Source organism: Moschus berezovskii, chromosome 8, assembly GCF_049115385.1.
Source record: "Moschus berezovskii isolate FMDL1 chromosome 8, NW_MosBer_1.0, whole genome shotgun sequence".
NCBI lineage: Eukaryota > Metazoa > Chordata > Mammalia > Artiodactyla > Moschidae > Moschus > Moschus berezovskii.
The window spans coordinates 62,457,548-62,477,610 of NC_142467.1; the positions used below are offsets into that span (position 1 = coordinate 62,457,548).

General features: G+C 37.1%; 2 protein-coding genes across 3 annotated transcripts in view; both read left to right on the forward strand.

The window, feature by feature from the left end:
• Positions 1-45: 45 nt before the first annotated feature.
• LOC129558292 (bromodomain-containing protein 8-like) lies at positions 46-10,211 on the forward strand. The gene is made up of 7 exons (XM_088838646.1): positions 46-2,148; positions 2,896-3,168; positions 4,673-4,830; positions 7,227-7,316; positions 7,415-7,483; positions 8,687-8,864; positions 9,417-10,211. The coding sequence occupies exons 1-7, from the start codon at positions 1,873-1,875 to the stop codon at positions 9,465-9,467; spliced, it is 1,095 nt and encodes a 364-aa protein (XP_088694772.1). The 5' UTR covers positions 46-1,872; the 3' UTR covers positions 9,468-10,211.
• Positions 10,212-10,659: 448 nt separating this feature from the next.
• NME5 (NME/NM23 family member 5) overlaps positions 10,660-20,063 on the forward strand; it is a 43,678-nt gene continuing 34,274 nt past the window's right edge. For both annotated transcript variants that reach the window (XM_055430941.2, XM_088838368.1), the window contains exons 1-3: positions 10,660-10,827; positions 16,926-17,131; positions 17,801-17,901. In XM_055430941.2, the coding sequence (XP_055286916.1) occupies positions 10,699-10,827; positions 16,926-17,131; positions 17,801-17,901 (436 nt within the window). In that variant the 5' untranslated portion in view covers positions 10,660-10,698. The remainder of the gene's footprint in view (positions 10,828-16,925; positions 17,132-17,800; positions 17,902-20,063) is intronic.

The following is a 20,063-nucleotide window of genomic DNA, read 5'->3' on the forward strand; positions in this document are numbered from 1 at the left end:
TTCCTTTCTTTATACTTCTAAGTGTAGGGTTCTTGTATGTTTTAGAATTCATAACATTACTATTTGAAGATTTAACTCAGTTATCAAATTTATCACCTTAGTTTATTCCAACTTTTGTTGCTAAATAAAAATTAGATCAGTGAAATGAAGTATTTGTGAGCTTTTTATTAAACAGTTGGAGATTCATAGGGTTTATCTAGTACTTTGAGCATTATTGAGAAAGATGGAACTTTATGATTGGAAATCATCTTTTTTTGGCTTAAATAAAAATATAAAGCTGGTTAGAAGGCTAAGGACGTAGAAGATACACATCTTTGTAAGTGATAGAAAGTTCAGTCAACCCAGGAGTTAGAAAACTTTAATTACAATATATTCCCAAAGCGATATACAAACATGTATGTGATCTAAGCAGTGGGGTCTTAAAAGTTGGAGAAGTTTGTGGAGGAGGAGGTCCATTAAAGGACACAGATTTTGGGTTGGAAGAGAATGTGATTCATAAACTTAAGCAAGCTAAATTAAGGTAGAGGCATCTGCGGTGGGAACAATAAGAAGACTAGTTAAGGATTGTATCAAGGAATAGTGAATTACAGGAACTAGGATAAAGGGACAAAATTGGGCTTGATTTATGGAGGACTTTGACAGACTGAGAAATTTATATTTGAGGTATCTTTTGTAAAGCATTAAATAGGGAGACTGTATTTGTTCAGAGCAGGTTGGATTAAAAATAGAGAAACTGACTGGGAGGCTATACATTTATTCAGGAATAAAGGATGGGCAGTGAGAAAAATTACTGTGAAAGAAAATTGGGAAGTGGACTTGTTTAATGAATGTGAGAGAGAAGAAAGATTCAAAATAGGACTAAGAAAATAGTGATGGTAGGCATAAGGAATTTAGGAAGAGCAAATGGTTTGGGGGGCTTCCTTGATAGCTCAGCTGGTAGAGAATCCGCCTACAATACAGGAGACCCTGGTTTGATTCCTGGGTTGGGAAGATATCCTCCAGTATTCTGGCCTGGAGAATTCATGGACTGTATAGTCCGTGGACTCACAAAGAATCGGACACGATTGAACGACTTTCACGTTCAAACAGTTTGTGAGATGTTCTAAAAAGTAATTTTTGTCACCTGAAGGGAATCAGCCTTTGGGTACATGGAGAAATGAGGCAAGAGTGCATATAAAAAGTGGAGAGATTTGGAAGCCCCTTTAATAAAGATCAAAATTGAAACCTCAAAATGGCTACATTTCTTTTTTTTTTTTTTAAAGACACAGTAAGGAAGCAGAGGCCCAAACGATAACACAGAAAGTTGTAAAGGGAGAGGACAAAGTGGTAAGAAAACCAGGAGTGCAGTGTAATGAAAGCAAGGAAAGATATTTTAAAAACTTGATGTTGCAGTTCTCTTTCTGAGAAGTGAAAGCTGAATATCACTAGAAGGATGCTTCAGGTAATTGTAAAGCAAGCTTTGAGGATTTAATGGTTAATAGGTTAAAAATGTCTATATGCTGAGAAAAATATCCCATGTGCATCTTATTTGTTGCCTTGCAATTGAGTTTAAGGGTGATTTTGGATAGAGGAGTTCAGCTAGCTATGCTCCAGTTTTTTCTCTTCTTTCAGAGTATGAGGAATTCTAAAAACAAATACTTATTGGGTAATATTTCTATTGTACTGTTTGACACAGGGCTTTTTCTTTATTCCCAGTAACAGATCACTTTTTCTCCTGATGTCTCCCTGCAGCTAGATACTGTTCTCCCTAATGATGAGTAGAAAAAAATTTCTGACCCATTACCTCTCTACCAAAGTTGGTAGATGGAAATGTCATAGAAATACTGATTTGAGTGTATTTAATGCATTTTTTTTCTGTGTATTTATTTACAGATGGGGCATGACTGGGGTTGGTTGGATTCTGAACAAGACTATCCCAATGACTCTGAGTTGAGCAATGACTGCAGGTCCCTCTTCAGCTCATGGGACTCCAGTTTTGATCTTGATGTGGGCAGCTGGAGGGAAACTGAGGAGCCAGGGGCTGAGGAACTAGAGGACAGCAGCCCAGGGAGAGAAGCTAGTGAGCTGCTTGTGAGGGACGGAGGCAGTGAGGAATCTCAGGAAGAGGCAGAGCAAGTCAGCGGCCAGGACCTCCTCTTTCTCTCTGAGGTAATGGGGATCCATTATTTCCATAGGTGGAAGAGTCTCAACTTCCTGAGAATGCTTACCCACATATATTTCTACCACTCTGTATATTGTTTACTAAAGTATAAGGTCTACATTGGCAGGAATTGAGGTGATTGCTGTGTCTCCAGCACTTGGTGCTGATACAAAACGTCCCAAATATATACTTTTTGACTGAATGTTCTAAGAGCCCAGTCATTACAAGCCTGAATCAGGAATTTCTGTGTGTAGGACTGTTTTACGAGGATCCTTGCAATTCATTCTTTCATACTCGTGAGGTGACACTTGCCCAGACTCGCTTGTAAGTTTATAATGTTAAGACTTCTGGGCAGTATTTTGCAGTGTTTTTATTTCCCTGGTTAAGGGCTGAGGACCAGAAAAACAGAACTGGACAAAGAGTTTATGTGGCAACTATACACATTCAGGAGAACCTAGGTCAAGATCAGTCAAAATACAGTTTGTGGCAGAGTTTTCAGCAGTTTTTTAGATGGTCGTTTGTTGACACTTGAGATTGGAAAATTAGAACTTAAGCTTCTTGGGGCAAGAATCATATATATCTTGTTTACTGTTAAGTCCCTACCAACCCCTATGTATAAAAAGACTGAATGAATCAATTAACCCTACCATCTCAGACTTAGTCACAGTGGCAGTGTAATGATGTGGCATTATTAATATGTAGTAGGTCATTTCCACTGATATTCTTATACATCTAACAATAAACTATGGTTGCAGGTAGCTTATTTAATGGAGCCGTTGTGCATTAGCAGCAAAGAATCAAGTGAAGGCTGCTGCCCTTCATCTGGTACCAGACAAGAGCAAGAGGCAAGGGAAATTGAAGCTACTGAAGGAGAGGGGGAGCCCTACAGAGAACCTGAAGAACTTTCAGACAAGGAAGACCCCTTAGTCGCTGAGAAGTCATCACTGGGAGAAAATGGAAGGCCAGAGGTGACTCCACCTCCCTCAGATATTTCGGCACTTCAGAAACAATCCATAGAGAGCGAAGAGGTATAAGTGAATAACTTAAACCAGCCGCCCTATCGGTCCTGTGCACAGACAGGCAGAGCAGAACGGTTAGAGCACATAGGCTGACTCCAGAGTTCAATTACTTGGGTCTTAAATCGTGGTTTTAGCAGCAGCAGCAGCAGTGTAGGCTTAGGCATGTTAGTAAATATTTTAGAACCTCAGTTTTCTCTGCTGAAATGAAGTAATAGTGTTCTGTCTCAGGTGTGCTGTGAGGATTAGATGAATAATTCATGTGCGGCACTTAGCACAGTACCTGGCTCATAGCCGTCAGTAAAATTTAGAATGCCATTATCATTAATATAATCTGACCAGCTAGAGTGGTTAGCTCCAGGGCAACAAGTAATGACAGTTTTAAAACAGCATCTATCTAGACTTGAGTATATTGCTTTTTCATTTCTTGGGGAGCTATAGAGTCAGAGTTCTCCAAGAGTTCTTCATTGCATTGCTGCTGCTGCTAAGTCGGTTCAGTCGTGTTCGACTCTGTGCGACCCCATAGACGGCAGCCCACCAGGCTCCCCCGTCCCTGGGATTCTCCAGGCAAGAACACTGGAGTGGGTTGCCATTTCCTTCTCCAATGCATGAAAGTGAAAAGTGAAAGTGAAGTTGCTCAGTCGTGTCTGACTCTTCGCGACCCCATGGACTGCAGCCTACCAGGCTCCTCCATCCATGGGAGTTTCCAGGCAAGAGTACTGGAGTGGGGTGCTATTGCCTTCTCCCTCCATTGCATTCAGTTCAGTTCAGTCGCTCAATCGTGTCCGACTCTCCGCGACCCCATGAATCACAGCACGCCAGGCCTCCCTGTCCATCACCAACTCCCGGAGTTCACTCAAACTCATGTCCACAGAGTCAGTGATGCCATCCAGCCATGTCATTCTCTGTCATCCCCTTCTCCTCCCGCCCCCAGCCTTTCCCAGCATCAGAGTCTTTTCCAGTGAGTCAACTCATCGCATGAGGTGGCCAAAGTATTGCAGTTTCAGCTTTAGCATCAGTCCTTCCAATGAACACCCAGGATTGATCTCCTTTAGAATGGACTGGTTGGATCTCCTTGCAGTCCAAGGGACTCTCAAGAGTCTTCTCCAACACCACAGTTCAAAAGCATCCTTTGGCGATCAGCTTTCTTCACAGTCCAACTCTCACATCCATACATGACCACGGGAAAAACCATAGCCTTGACTAGACGGACCTTGGTTGGCAAAGTAATGTCTCTGCTTTTTAATATATTATCAAGGTTGGTCATAACTTTCCTTCCAAGGAGTAAGCGTCTTTTAATTTCATGGCTGCAATCAGCATCTGCAGTGATTTTGGAGCCCCAAAAAATAAAGTCTGACACTGTTTTAGGTCTAGTTAAACCACCTTTTTCTAACTTACTCTATAACTTTAACTGACCTCTTCTTACCTTAAGATCAGCCTTCTTTTACCCCATGTAAGAAAAATTACCTTAAAGATAGTAAATACCTTTCTAAACTTTGTTTCTTGGCATTCCCAGGGGAGAGTTCAGCAAGAATCCAAAGAGGAGGACCAAGGTGAAGGGTATGTGTCAGAAATGGAGGACCAGCGTTCTTCAGGTGAGTGTGATGATGGCTGCAGCATCCAGGAGACTCCTCTGGTGGATATCCTTTTCAGTCGTGCTACCTCCTCAAAGCTGTAAGTATAGATTTTTATCCAAGATTTTTAGGATTCATACTTTTACTTGTGTTTATGCCTATTTGAATTTGTTGCCATGAGCATTGATTACTTTTGTAAATTGAAAAATAGAATTAGAGTTGGGAAACACTAGAAATAGAATTAAATACAATTCTACTATATAAATAGTAGCCTCTATGCTTTCACCTTATAAAACAGGACTGTTTTATCAACATTAAGAATCTCTTTCATAAGTAATGCATGTCTATGTTTATTCAGGAAATATTGATGAGTCAGCTTGTCACTCAAGTCTAATATATAAACTGTACTTCTAAAAATACTAAAACATCTCCTATTAACTTGAAGTTAAAAATTATTTCTAAGATATTATGTCCCTTGTTACTTTTTTTTACAGGTCTTGGGAAATTGTTTATAATTTTTTTTTAGCATAATAACTCTTAAGGCCACAGGGCATGTTTTAGAATGTTAATTTTTTTTTTCAGTAAAGTGAATTTCTTTTTAAATCAGAAAAACAAGGTATTTCTAGTTTTGGTAACATATAGTTCCTCTTCTGGGCCTAGTCTGGTGTCTATGTATAGAGAGAAGACAGCACAAACTGTTTTTTTTCTTCACTACCTCCTAGATCCATCCACATTATCTGTGGTAAGGCAAACCAATAATTATTTTAGCCTAAAGTCTACCACTGAACCATGCATATATATTTTTGTAAATAGTAGATTTCAAATTTTTTTACACAAATAGAATACAGCTAAAACCTGTCTTGTTGAAGAATTACTTCCTTTGCTTTTCTATAATTGCCTTTGTAAGTGTGAGCAGATGGCATATTATGACTATCCCCCCAAACAGGAAATCACTAATCTGGGACATTTTTTCTCATGACATGTCAGCATCTTGAAATGCAAACTCCACACCCCTACCTTAGAATTTAGGTTAAACATGAAATCTTTATTAGAAAGCAGTAGATATTAGTAATTGAGTCTGCTTGACTAGATAGCTTAAAGGGAAACAGGTATTTGAGTTTGGTGTTATCATTATGGAAGCTTAAAACTACTTTGAAAGATAGACATTCCCTTGGTCCCTCTCTTCTGGCTTCTTCCTTAGTCTGTACTGACTCTCGGGGTAAAGTAGAACTTTTGGAGTACCACTGTTAAGTCTGCAGGTCCTTTTTACTCCCACAATTTTACTTGTAGTTGCTTGGCGTGCATTCCCAAATAGATGGAAATAAAGGTAAGCAAGGGGATATTTCTTAAAATATTGCAAATTGATTGATTATGAAGTTATCAAACTTATCTCAGTACATTTTACATAATGGAAACAATATCTCTTTTGTGGATATATGAACAAAATTGTATCAGAACTATTTGTTAGTTCTGTCAGAACCTATTTGTTTATTCTGGCTGACTGACCAGAAACAAAGGAAGAGGTTTGCTTTTGGCTTTACATGTCTTGTTCTTGTAGGGTTCTGGCTTAAGGATAAATTGATTTTTGTGGTATATAATTTAGATACAAGTGAGATATTGCATCATGAAAATTGTTATATGGAGTTGTTCAATCTGGAGAAAGATGAAATATGAGTTGTGTTCAAATGGATACACACAATATGGTACATAAAGCAAAACGAGGGTGTGAAACCTTAGGTGTGAAGAGAGTCTGGTTAGAGAGAATAAGGCAGTGTATAAAGTATGAAGTATAACGTGATATTTAACTTTGGTGTAAATAAGAAACTTGCCAACTGGGAAAATTACAAAATGAAATAAAATGTTGAGCAGTTGTACCTCTAAAGAAAAAACTGAATAAATTAGGCAGTTTAGCCCAGAGAAGGAAGGACCATGAGGAGAAATGAATTTGTCTTGTTATTTTTAAGGTTACTTAAAGGTTACTATACAGAAGAGAATGAAAAAGAAAAATGGTATAGCATTCAGGTGAAGTTTGAGAGAATTCCTTGGGATATGAAACCAAGTTCCCCCCTTCTGGAAATATGGGAGAAATACTTATTAATGTGGCATATTTATGTATAAGAAGAGGACCAGATTAATTTATCAAATACTCATTTGAGCACTTAATATGTGCCAGGAACTTGGGAGACATCAGTAAACAAAGACTACTCTCATAGACCAGTTGTTTAGAGTTATAGGTGCTGAAATACAAGATTGCAAAAGACACAGGCAGTTGCTTGTAAGAATGTAACAACTTCATTTAATAATAGTGATCAGTAGAGAATACTTATAGTCTAGGGTCCTTTATGGAAGCCTTAAATACGTTTTCATTCCTGGGATGTTATTTCCTTCAGATGTTAGCTAGGGACACTGTGTGTTGGGGAAAACTCATTGCTCATCTAGGGGGAACATACCATATGTGAAATTACTGTTTCTTTTCTGTCCTATTTTATCCCATAGGTCTGATCTATGCCATGGTGATCCTGTTCAGGATCACTTGCTATTTAAGAAGACTCTCCTGCCAGTCTGGAAGATGATAGCCAGTCACAGGTAGGACTCCAAGCCACTCTGGACATTCACAGCCACTCTTCTCATTTAGGGTGACTTTCTAGAGTTTCTTCATTCTCTCTGGATTTGTCCTTTATCAGGTTCAGCAGTCCGTTTCTGAAGCCTGTGTCAGAAAGGCAGGCCCCAGGATACAAGGATGTGGTGAAAAGGTCAGTGGAAAAGGGGTCAAGAAAGGTTGGTTGCTTTTATATCTGTCTTTTCATACTTTATTTTGCATCTGTTAGATTATTTCCTTATTTCATTTACATTACTTAAGCTCAAGATATATTTTATATAAGTTCATAAAGTTATGATAAGCTCAGTCCTTATTTGAGAATGTAAGGAACAACAGGATAAAGAGGCTTTTTTTCATTATTGACTTTTCAGTAATATGATCTGTTTGTTATAATCTTACATTAGCCTTTGGTAGCTTTTGACACTTATTTTGGAGGAGAACTTTGAAAGGAAAACTGTATTCCTTCAGGCAGTTATAAGTATGCAAGGCAAAGATGATAATCCAAATGGATTTTACAAACACTGGTTGATTGCAGTATTGTGGATTTTTATATCATAGTTATCATATCAATGCTATCATAAACTAGTGTATTAATGTATAAAAGATCATAAAAGAACCTTTGGAGACAGACTTCTTAATTCTGTAGATGGGAAAACTAAGACTCAGAGGTGATCATGACTTGTCTGTGATCAAAAGTGAATAGCAGAGCTAAAACTAAACTGGAGTCTTACCTACCTCCTAGTTCAGTCCTCTTTCTACTCTGCTGTGCCTTCTCTTATACACCCATTCTCTATTATGTCTCGTTATATAATATTTATCTTAATATTCATTTTATCTTCATGAAAGAAGAAAAAACTCTGAGATTTTGATTGTATAGTAAAAACTGTTGATTAAATACCTAGTGTATGACTATACATTGTAAACCGTCAGTAACTCCCATGTGACAAATTAGAGCTCTTTACAACTTTGATACCACCAACTGTAAAATGTCATGACTGGTCCTATGGGCTCTGGAGTCAGGCTGCTTCTGAATTGGAATCTAAGCTGTGTGACTTTGGGCAAGTACCTAACTTTTTTAGATCTCAATTTTCTCATTGCCAGTTGTGATCATGGTACTTACCATATAGGTTTATTGAGAGAATCAAGTGAGTTAATATAGAAAATACCTAACATAGCACTCGACTTATTGTAAGCAGTCTTTATGTTAGCTGCTATTGCTACTTTATATCTAATGGGGATTGTTATCTTTACTACTGTTTTCATTAAGAGCTGGTTAGTTTTTCAAGAAATCATGTTAGGTCACCACATGTTCCACATGAAGGTTTGATTTCCTCTGGTTTCTCTTGGCCACCTGTAGACCCATGGACTTAACTAGCCTGAAAAGGAATCTGTCCAAGGGACGGATTCGCACCATGGCTCAGTTCCAGCGGGACCTGATGCTGATGTTCCAAAATGCTGTGATGTACAATGATTCTGATCATCATGTATACCATATGGCTGTGGAGATGCAGCGAGAAGTCTTAGAGCAGATTCAGGTACTATGGGTAGAGAGCTGCAAGAAAAAGGAGTGTAGTTTCTAGAATCTGATTTTAGAAAGTCTTGTGAGAATAAGGGTGATGTTGAAGTGACCTTGTGCTCCCAGAGTTTATGTTTAGAGGTGATTCAAGGACCTGAAGGGTTCACATTATAACTGCTCCTCTGTGGAACCAGCTTTAATAGATGGTGAAGTAAAATACTCTAGGAAGGCAGGCAGCAGTAAAGAGCTCTTAGAGACCTGGGGATAGATAAGTAAGTAATGGGTGCATCTAATTCCAGAGCCTCAAGTCAGAGGGCTAAACATGAATACCTGAGGCTGGAGTCACTGTCCATTTTTTGATGCTATGTTGGTATTAATATATGTCCACATTGTCCCATCTATAGGAGATAAGTTATGGTAGCCAGAAGAAGACATTTGAGGGTTTCTTTTTTGGGCAGTCTTATTGATACTTTAAAGAGAAAAACATGGTTGAATCTCTGCAGAGAAAGAAATAAAATTGCATTCAAACCTCCATAAAGATTCATAGCTGCTATCTGCCTTGACCCTGTAGGTGCTGAGTATTTGGTTAGACAAAAGAAGAGACTTAAATAGTCTGGAATGAAAACTCACCAACACTATGGATGATGGAAAACCTGTTTTGCTAACTTGGAGCTGCTTCCCTGAACTTTTCTGGATTTTGGACCTTTTGTTGAGACTCTGACTTACTGAAGATCCCAATACTTGTTTACCATTTCTCTGTTGTCTTTTCTAATAAGAATTATACCTTAACTTACAACCAAAGAGTTAAAGGTGCTTGCGGACATGATATAAAGAAAACACAGAAAACTGAGATTTGGGGTTATGCCATATATGTTGCCCACATCTTTGTTCCGTAAGGTTAATTTAGAGGTAAATAGATTAAACTTCTTTTACTGCTCTTTAAATAAATGTTATTTCACAAGTCGAAAATTACCTTTTAATGATTACAGAAGCTGGCAGTAGAGGGGATAACACTGTCTGGTGAAATATGGAAGGTATCTGACACGGATTTTCTTACATATACTGGAAGGTGCTGGGGATAGGATGAGGGAGAGCATCTATGATTTATCTCATCATTTGTAAAGTGGAGATAATACAAGTGTCCTTCGAATGACTAGGAGGATGAAATAAATTATGAGGAAAATGTTAGAAAACATCTATTGCTTTTAAGATTTGCAAGGGGATAAAAATGCCTGTGGTGGGTCCCCTTTCTTGTCTAAAAGGAGCTAGCCAAAGACGGTGAAGTGCTCTACTGGAATTGGCCCTCTGCAGCCACCGTCTCTAAGCTGAATTTCTGGTCTCCTAGCAACAATCTGTGACACTAAAGGAGCCCAGGCTAAGGTGAGTGCCCAGATGAGGGCCAGACTCTGAAGGAATCTGGGGGTGCAGCCCACAGAGATTCAGGGGACCCAGGAATTTTGCTTTCCAGTTGGGCCTTACCCTAAGCGTTCTAGTGGCAGGAGAGGGTGGAGAGAGGGTGTGTGTGTGTGTACTGTGAGGGGTGGTGCTGAGTGTCGTGGAGAGAGGCAGACCTAGTCTCTTCCTGGGCCCCCTGGGTCCTCGGCTTTGCCTTGCTCCTTGGGCTCTCCTAGCTTAATGAAAACACCTAGGAAAACCCATGGCAGGAGATAGAGTGAAAATCGTATTACTGAGACACTGCTTGTGGAAAAAACTATGACAGTTTCCAGCTTTATAATAAAAATCAAGCACCTGATAATGCTATTTAGTCACAATTACATTAAGTTGGGGGTGCGGGTGCATGTCATTGCAGTTGATATGCGTGAAGAGTTTTAAATTGTAGCTGAAAAGCCAGAATGGAGCTATCAATGCCCCCACCTCAGATCTACGTAGAAAAGACTCTGGCTGTTATCAAACCAGACATTGTTGACAAAGAGGAGGAGATACAAGATATTATTCTCAGATCTGGATTCACCATTGTTCAGGTAACTTCTGGGCAGTATGATCATGTTTTTTTCCTCTTTACTGAAAATGACTTAGCTTTTAGCTAAAATAGAATTAAAAATTCACTTTATCTTAAGTAAAAGATACGTTTGAAAGCTCTTCTTACTCATAGAGTTATATCCCTAAACTTGTTTTAGAATACCTTTGATTTTACCTTTTAAAAATGTTTATGTATATGTATTAGCCCAGTTTGATCCTTAGTATTTAGCATGAAATTTAGGTTTACTCTTCTGAATATAAAAGTTATATGTGATAATTTTCCAAAAAGTATTTTCACACTTTAAAAATATATAAAATGAGAAGTAAAACTTCTTTTTCCCATCTCTCCTCTCCCAACTCAAGTCTCAATCTGCAGAGACAACCACTTAACAATTTTTTTTCTTCCAGAATTTTCGTATGCATTTACAAATATGTTTCCCCCATAAAGTAGGACAGTCACCCTCCCTGGACCCTCTTTACCCTCCCTCAGATATTTAATGCCAGATCATTACATCTGAATCTAACTTCCATGTAAATACTCTTCTGTCCTAATAAACCACAGTCTATTTACTTGATCTTCTCTTGATGAATTTTTAGACTGTTGAGTTTTTTTTTTTAATTTAATGTTTTAAGCCTTTTCCTTGTTCTGCAGTTAGTAGTTTGAAAATGAATATATAAAGACTATCAAATAGAATGGAATATTTTTAATCTTCCTTTTTTGTACCATTCTTATTTGAAATTTCACTTTTTATTATATTTATTCAGTGTCATATTGCTTGTTGAGTCTTTAAAAAAATAAAAAAGATAACTTCAGTCTTCAGAAAAGTGGGTATTTGAATGAACTTAGAAGGATACATGGAGGCTGAGATGCTACAAGAAAGTTTAAGGGAGTAGTAATGCAGGAAAGTATAAAGAAATAGTTAATATAATTAACAGATTCAGGTAAAAATGAGCTTTTAAATAAATGTTGTTAGGAAACTGGGTAGCCACTTAAAAAAAAACTTGGATTCAAATATTACACTATATATACCAGGATAAATTCCAAATGGATTTGATATTTAAATATTAAAAAATTAAATCATATAAACTCTAGAAGAAGAATGGCTGAATTTCTTTTTATTCTTGGAAGGGGCCAACCTTTTTACTGGGTACTGTAAAATAAAAGATTGATAAAAATATAAACATAAAAAACTTGAGCATGGCCAAAGAAGCATAATAAGCAAAGTCAAAACGCAGGTGACAAACTTGGAAAAAATATTTGTAACTCGTAAAGACTAATCTCCCAAATGTATACAAAGCTCCTAAAACAGGATAAAAATTCAGTTGAAAATGGGCAGTACATGTGGATGGTCATAGAAAAAGAAATAAAAATGCTTCTAAAACATGGTAAAAGATGCTCAATCTCTAAGCAGGGAAAAAGCAAAATGATACTGAACTACCATCTGGCAAGAATACAAAAGTAAACGACATAACCCCTATGGAAGGGAATCTGGCAATTATCTATCAGTATTTATGATGCATCTTCCCTTTGACCCAGCAGTACTACTGGGAATCTCTCCTGTAACTTGTGTGTTAATATGCAGTGACATATATCTAGGTAATTTTTTGTAGCATTGTTTATTTACAAGCAAAAAATTGAAAACAACCCTGCATTAGGAAATTGGTTAAATTCAGCCTGACGAATCTGCCAAATTGAATACTATGCAACTAACTATAAAAAGAGCAATGAAGAACCTCTCTGTATCCTGTTAGGGAAAAAAGCAAGATGCAGAACAATGTGTAGCTTTTTTCTATGATAGAAAAAAAGTAATATATATTCATGTTTGCCAGTATTTACAAAATGAATTTAGAATTTACAAAATGAATTTTAAATAAGCATTAAAAAATGGTTGCATTTAGAGGGTAAGGAAGAACAGGCTGAGTTAGGACAGGAATGGGAATGAAATTTTTCAGTATGAACCTTTTTATATTGCTTTGAATTTTTTAATCCCCAAAGTATTGCTCATTAATTTTAGAAGAAAGACAAAACATACAAATAAGATAAAGTTTCCAATTTGATTTTTAAAAGTTTGAAAAGAATTAGTGAAAAAGTAATTAAGCAGCAAGCGATAATTAGAAATTAAAACTTATTAAAAAAACAACTTAGTGTAAATGTTAATATTTAACACTTTCTCTAGTCAGCAATAAATTTTAAACCAAAGGACATCTTGGTATGTAGTATGCTTCTTTTTGGTTTAATTATGATAAAATATATACAACATAAAATTTACCTTTTTAACTGTTTCAGTTCAAGGGCATTAAAGTACCTTCACATTGTTGTGCAACCGTCACCACTGACCATCTCTAGAACTTTTTCATCATCTCAAACTGACACTCTGTACCTGTTAAACACTAGCTCTCTGCTTAGCCCTCTCCCCAGTCCTTGGTAACACTATTCTACACTCTGTCTCTATGACTTTGCTGTTCCAGGTATCTCTTGTCAGTGAAATCGTTTTTGTCCTATGTATTACACGCTTTAAAATAGGCTTTATTGTAGTTGAGAGTTCATTGAACTTGAGGCTTTCTTTTCCCATCTAGGAAAAGAAAAATGATGTGTTCATGTAGTAGGTAGCAGTCTTTCCTGTGTTACAACAAACTATTGATTCCTTTTTTAAAAAATATTTATTTATTTGGCTGTGCTGGGTCTTAGTTGCAGCACTCAGGATCTTTAGTTGCTGCATGCGGGATCTTTTTTTTTTTTTTTTGTGGGGGCCACAGCGAACTCTTTTGTGGCATGTGGGATCTAGTTGCTTGACCAGGGATTGAACCAGGGCCCCCTGAATTGGGAGCACAGAGTCTTACCCACTGGACCAACCTCCTTTTCTTATATTAAGTTCACTTCTCTTTGTGAAAATGTTTTGTTTTTTGTTTATTTACTTATATTTTGGCCATGGCTTGCAGAATTTTAGTTCCCTGACTAGGGATTGAATCCATTCCCTCTACAGTGAAAGCACACTGGACTGTGTGGACTGCCAGAGAATTATCTCGTGAAAATACTAATCTAAATTACAAAAAAGTTTATCTGATCTAATTTGGAAGCAATTGATGGAATCATTGATTCAGTATCAACTTTACTTTAAAATGAGCCCTCAGTTTTTAAAATTATGCTACTTTAGCTGGCATACCTGCAAAAGACAGCTTCCCTTGCTTGTTAAGGGATATGTGGTAGTTAAGTGTTTATAGTGCAACTGATAAGATTTTTAACCCAGCAACAGCAAAATTGCTCAAACCAGTAGGCATAAGAATCACAAATACAGGCATGTCTTAATTTTAAAATAATAGAATCTACGATTATACTAAATCAAGTGCTGTTATCACTTCTCAGATTTCTTCTATTTCTTGACTATATGAATTTTAATATTAAAATAGATGTCAGCACCTTTTTTTTAATAGTACTAGAGCTTCCCAGGTGGTGCTAGTGGTAAAGAACCTGCCTGCAGGAGACGTAAGAGACTCAGGTTCTATCCCTGGGTCAGTATGATCCCTGGAGAAGGAAACTGCAGCCCACTCTAGTATTCTTGCCTAGAGAATCCCATGGACAGAGGAGTCTGGAGGACTACAGCCCATAGGGTTGCAAAGAGTTGACACAACTAAAGTGACTTAGCAGGCTTCCATAACTGATCCTTGACTATGAGAATGTTAGTTTTTGTCCAGTAGAGCCTGTTCATAGCAGTGCTGAACTACCTAGTAAGCATCTTTACAGGCTTCTTGAACTGGGGCAGTTTAGATCCCGCTCTACAAACCAAGCAATTTTATCAAGTTTCTGAAGCCTGAAGACATAGGATAGTTTTGTGGGGTTTTTTTTTGGAAATACAAATTCTTTTATTCCAGGTGTTTAATGAGCAATGATGCTGGGAAAGGTTGGGGGTGGGAGGAGAAGGGGATGATAGAGAATGAGATGGCTGGATGGCATCACCGACTCTGTGGACATGAGTTTGAGTGTACTCCGGGAGTTGGTGATGGACAGGGAGGCCTGGCGTGCTGTGATTCATGGGGTCACGGAGAGTTGGACACGACTGAGCGACTGAACTGAACTGAACTGAAATGTGAATATTAGATAGCTGAATGATGGTAGATTTATCATTTCTGCCTGTGATTAGTTTTGGTTTCTCTAAACAGCAATTTAGAACGGCATTGAGTAAGCAGGAAGTGACTTGTGAATGGAGTTAAAATAGAAAAATTGGAAGAATGACTGACTTGGCTTCTATGCTTTTTAAAATTTAATAATTCATATAGCTTCTCATTTGTGAAAAAATTAATATTTCTTTGTCTCAAACATTTCATTTTCTTTCAAATCAACAAGCTTAATGCTAACTACTTATCTTAAGCTCTTTCTGAATCAACATATTTATGGCAGAACCAGAATGAGTAAACAAGTGAAAAACTTGTTTACTGCATCATGTTGCATACTACTTCAGAGTACCATAATGAGACCAGTTCTCTAAAATAATGTAGGAAAATTTCACAAATAGGGAAAGATGAGTTTGGAATATTCTACAGTAATTTTTACTTTATACGAAGTATGTATTAAGATATTAAAGATTGGCATGTTTTTACTTTAAGGAGATAAGATTATTTTGTCATTAATGTTGTTGTTTTTTACTCACTAAGTCGTATCTGACTCCTTTTTGTGACCCTAAGGCCTGTAGTCCGCCAGGCTCCTCTGTCCATGGGATTTCCCATACAAGAATACAGAAGTGGATTGCCATTTCCTTCTCCAGGGGATCTTCCTGACCCAGGGATCAAACCTGTTTCTTCTGCATTGGCAAGTGGATTCTTTACTGCTGAGCCACCATTAACATACCATAGGTTGAAGGAGGCTGCCAAACAAGAGTAGTTTTTCTTAAGTAATAATTCTTATTTACAGCCTACATTTAAAAAAAATTTTTTTTCTTTCTGGCTTACTTCACTCTGTATAATTGAAAGAAGAACATCAATACCGTATATTAACGCATATATATGGAATTTAGAAAAATGGTAACCTAAACCCTGTATAAGAGACTGCAAAAGAGACATAGGCATTTAGAACAGTCTTTGGGACTCTGTGGGAGAGGGTGAAGGTGGAATGATTGGAGAGAATGGAATTGTAGCATGTATATTATCATAAGTGACCAGTCCAGGTTCGACGCATAAATTTTCCTCTGTTCAAAAAAAAAATTAAAAATAAATAAAAATTTTGATTGGAAGCTAATTACTTTACAATATTGTAGTGGTTTTTGCCACACATTGACATGAATCAGCCATGGGTGTACATGTGTTCTCCATCCTGAACCCCCCTCCCACCTCCCTCCCCATCCCACCCCTCAGGGTCATCCCTGAACTGGCCCTGAGTGCCGTGTCTCATGCATCAAACCTAGACTGGCAATGTGTTTCACTTATGGTAATATACATGTTTCAATGCTATTCTCTCAAATCATCCCACCCTTCCCTTCTTGCACATAGTCCAAAAGTCTGTTCTTTATATCTGTGTCTCTTTTGCTGTCTCACATATAGGGACATCATTCCCATCTTTCTAAATTCCATATATATGCATTGATATACTGTATTGATGTTTTTCTTTCTGACTTACTTCACTGTGTATAATAGGCTCCAGTTTCATCCACCTCATTAGAACTGATTCAAATGCATTCTTTTTAATAGCTGAATAATATTCCATTGTGTATATGTACCACAGTTTTCTTATCCATTTGTCTGCTGATGGACGGCTAGGTTGCTTGCATGTCCTGGCTATTGTAAACCGTGCTGCGATGAACATTGGGGTACACATGTGTCTTTTGTGGTCAGATTGGTACTATTTCAAGCTGTTAGTGACTTGTGAAAGTCGCTTAGTCATGTCCAACTCTTTGTGATCACATGGACTATACATACAGTTCATGGAATTCTCTAGGCCAGAATACTGGAGGGGTAGCCCTTCCCTTCTCCAGGGGATCTTCCCAACCCAGGTCTCCTGCCTTGCAGATGGATTCTTTACCAGCTGAGCCCCAAGGGAATCCCATTAGTGACTTAATAAGGTATTACTGAACTGTCAATAATTATTTTGTTGACTTTGTTTCTCTTTTAGAGAAGAAAACTACATCTCAGCCCTGAGCACTGTAGTAACTTTTATGTGGAACAATATGGGAAAATGTTTTTCCCCAATTTAACAGCTTACATGAGTTCTGGACCACTTGTTGCCATGATATTAGCTAGATATAACGCCATCTCTTACTGGAAAGAACTCTTGGGACCAAGTAATAGCTTAGTAGCTAAGGAGACACACCCAGACAGGTAACTTTCCTAGGGGAGAAATGGAATCCAACTATGAAAATGAAAAAAAATCTGATTTCATTGTAATAAGAATTTCCTTTAATTTGAAAGTTTTCCTGAATAACCTGATTTTTTTTTTTTTTTTGGTGGTGATGCAGGGTTGGGTGGGAAGGTTCATTCTGTGTTTTAACTTCTTAAATGTGTACTTTAATATCGATTACCATGAAAGGTGTCAGAGAATGTTCGATTTACGGTTGACTAGCCTTATTTTTCTCTCATTCCTGAATTAAACTGCCACTGGTATAGAATTTTCATGGGAAAATTGGGATGGTATTTTGTAGAATGTTGATAATAGAGATTAGAAACTCAAATTTTCAACATTATCTCTAGTGTTTAGAAACCAGAGGACATTGAGTTCTTGACACTTCTGAAAATACCATTTTTTAAAAATTGTCACAAGATAATACCTCTTTTTCACCCAGATAACTATTTTTCCAATATATCTTTCCTGCAGATTTAAATATATTTGACCCTCATGTAGATAGATTTACGCTTAAAATCAAGATAGATTAAAACCTCCATATGTGAGAAGTGGAGATGCTTCTGTAAAATTTCTAAGTAGAATACATATGTTAAAAAGTAAGGAAAGAATGTCAGATTGGGTGGTCATCATTTCTAACTTGGTTTCAGTCTGAGGGCGATTTATGGCACAGATGAGCTAAGAAATGCACTTCATGGAAGTAATGATTTTGCTGCAGCAGAAAGAGAAATTCGATTCATGTTTCCTGCAGGTGAGTTATGAATGAGTAATTAGTTAATTGCATTTACTTGTTTGCTTTCTCTTTTAATTTTGGAGATGTAGCTGGGAAGGAAGATAACAAGGTTTATCTCCAGTATATTCTGTCATATTTTCAAGTTGTAGTTACTTAACAATTTGAAGCCAAGAATAGAAAACTTAATGTTTTTCTCAGAATGAAATTGTGACCTCTAGGGAATCTTTTGAGAAGAGTTTACCTTTCTTTCCTTTATTTTGGACTGGGGGTATCAAGGGTTTTTCTTCTTCTGTGTTATTACTCCTTTTAGTTACCCTAAATGCATTAGTTGAATTTGTTACAAATGAAAAGAGACTCTTCTTTGGCACTTTCAATGGATTTGCCATATTCTCTAATAACAGTTTACTGTTTATCTAACAAACACTCATGCTTTTATGAAATTCATAGTTCTCCATCCCCTTTTTTTTGTTTCTATCCTGTGAAGTTAGAAATCTTTTAGAAGTGGGTATAATGAAGAACAACACTGATGTTCTTATTTTCAATAGTATTTTTAGAGCAGAAAAGAAATGTGGTGATTTTCATTATATAGAAAAAAGTCAAAGCATTGGGCAGTTTTTAAAATTTTTTTCTCTCAGTAATTTAGACCTATTCCTCAGTATTTTTCTGCTAAAGATTTATTCAAAGAAAACTGAAAATTGTCTTTGATATTTAAAAGTTCAGATTTTTGAACAAACAAAAACTGTTTTAAAGATATCTATACACAAAAGGATTTGCTTACCACATACTTAATTCTTACTGTCACAGAAATTTCTGTCATATCTATCCCCTTAAGGTATCTTTTTCTTTGGAGCTGTTTTTATTTTGGAATATTTACACAAAAGGAGATAGCATAGCTGCCATGAAATTAAAAGACGTTTGCTCTTTGAAAGAAAAGCTGTGAACAACCTAGACAGCAGGGACATTACTTTGCCAACAAAGGGCCATCTAGTCAAAGCTGTGGATTTTCCAGTAGCCATGTATGGATGTGAGAGTTGGACCATAAAGATTGAGTGCTGATGAATTGATGCTTTTGAACTGTGATGTTGGAGAAGACTCTTGAGAGTTCCTTGGACTGCAAGGAGATCAAACCAGTCCATCCTAAAGGAAATCAGTCCTGAATATTCATTGGAAGGACTGAAGCTGAAGCTGAAGCTCCAGTACTTTGGCCACCTGTTGGGAAGAGCTGACTCATTAGAAAAGACTGATGCTGGGAAAGCAGGAGGAGAAGGGGATGACAGAGGACGAGATGGTTGGATGGCATCACTAACTCAATGGACATGAATTTGAGCAAACTTGGGGAGATGGTGAAGGATAGGGAAGCTTGGCGTGCTGCAGTCCATGGCTGAGTGAACAACAACGAAGATCACGTAGTATAATAAACCACTAATGAACCCATCATTCAGTTTCAATGACTTTGGTCTGTCTGCTTTTTTAAAAAAATTGAAGTATAGTTGATTTAGACCAGTCTTGTTTCATCTATCACTCCTGCTTGTATTTCTCCTGTTTCTGTATTATTTTGGGGCACATCTTGAACATGAGATGTCTTTTTGATGTGGTAGATATTTAGATTTTGTCCTACTAGTGAATTAGACTTTTTCTCCTTAGCTTTTAACTAAAATAAAGTTAAAAACTCATTTATCTTAAGTGGAACAAATTTTTTAGAAGCCCATCTTACTCATAGGGTTATATCCTTAGACTGTTAGTTTGTATTGCCTTTGATATTATTAATTAATTAATCCTCTGTATACAGTTAGACACTTGAGAAGCAGCAGTTGTAGGATAGATATAAATGATTACCTACTACACTGTGGATCTCTTGCTACGAGAATGTGAAGTCCTTGAGAGAAGGTTTTTGGAATTTGTGAAATGAGCTCCTTCTTGCTTAGCAATGAGCAACTATGTACAGAACCATATACGATAAGTCACTAAAGCAAGTTACAAAGATATTCTAAGACATATTCCTAAATTCTTGAAAAAGCTAGTGCTCTTTTTAATAGGGGTTGCTGATTCAAAGCTTTACTACATTCCATTCATTCAGCAAGTTTATTGAGTTATTGAGTTGTGCCAGAAATACAAAAATGAATAAGATATCCCTGCTCTCTCAAGATGATTTTATTTTAAAAGGCCAGAAAAATAAATAT

Excerpts from the sequence above, each read along its gene's own strand:
- LOC129558292 (XM_088838646.1), top strand. The coding sequence starts at position 1,873 with ATGGGGCATGACTGGGGTTGGTTGGATTCTGAACAAGACTATCCCAAT. Across the intron at positions 3,169-4,672 it reads AATCCATAGAGAGCGAAGAG|GGGAGAGTTCAGCAAGAATC; the intron begins GTATAAGTGAAT and ends TGGCATTCCCAG. Across the intron at positions 7,317-7,414 it reads AAGATGATAGCCAGTCACAG|GTTCAGCAGTCCGTTTCTGA; the intron begins GTAGGACTCCAA and ends GTCCTTTATCAG.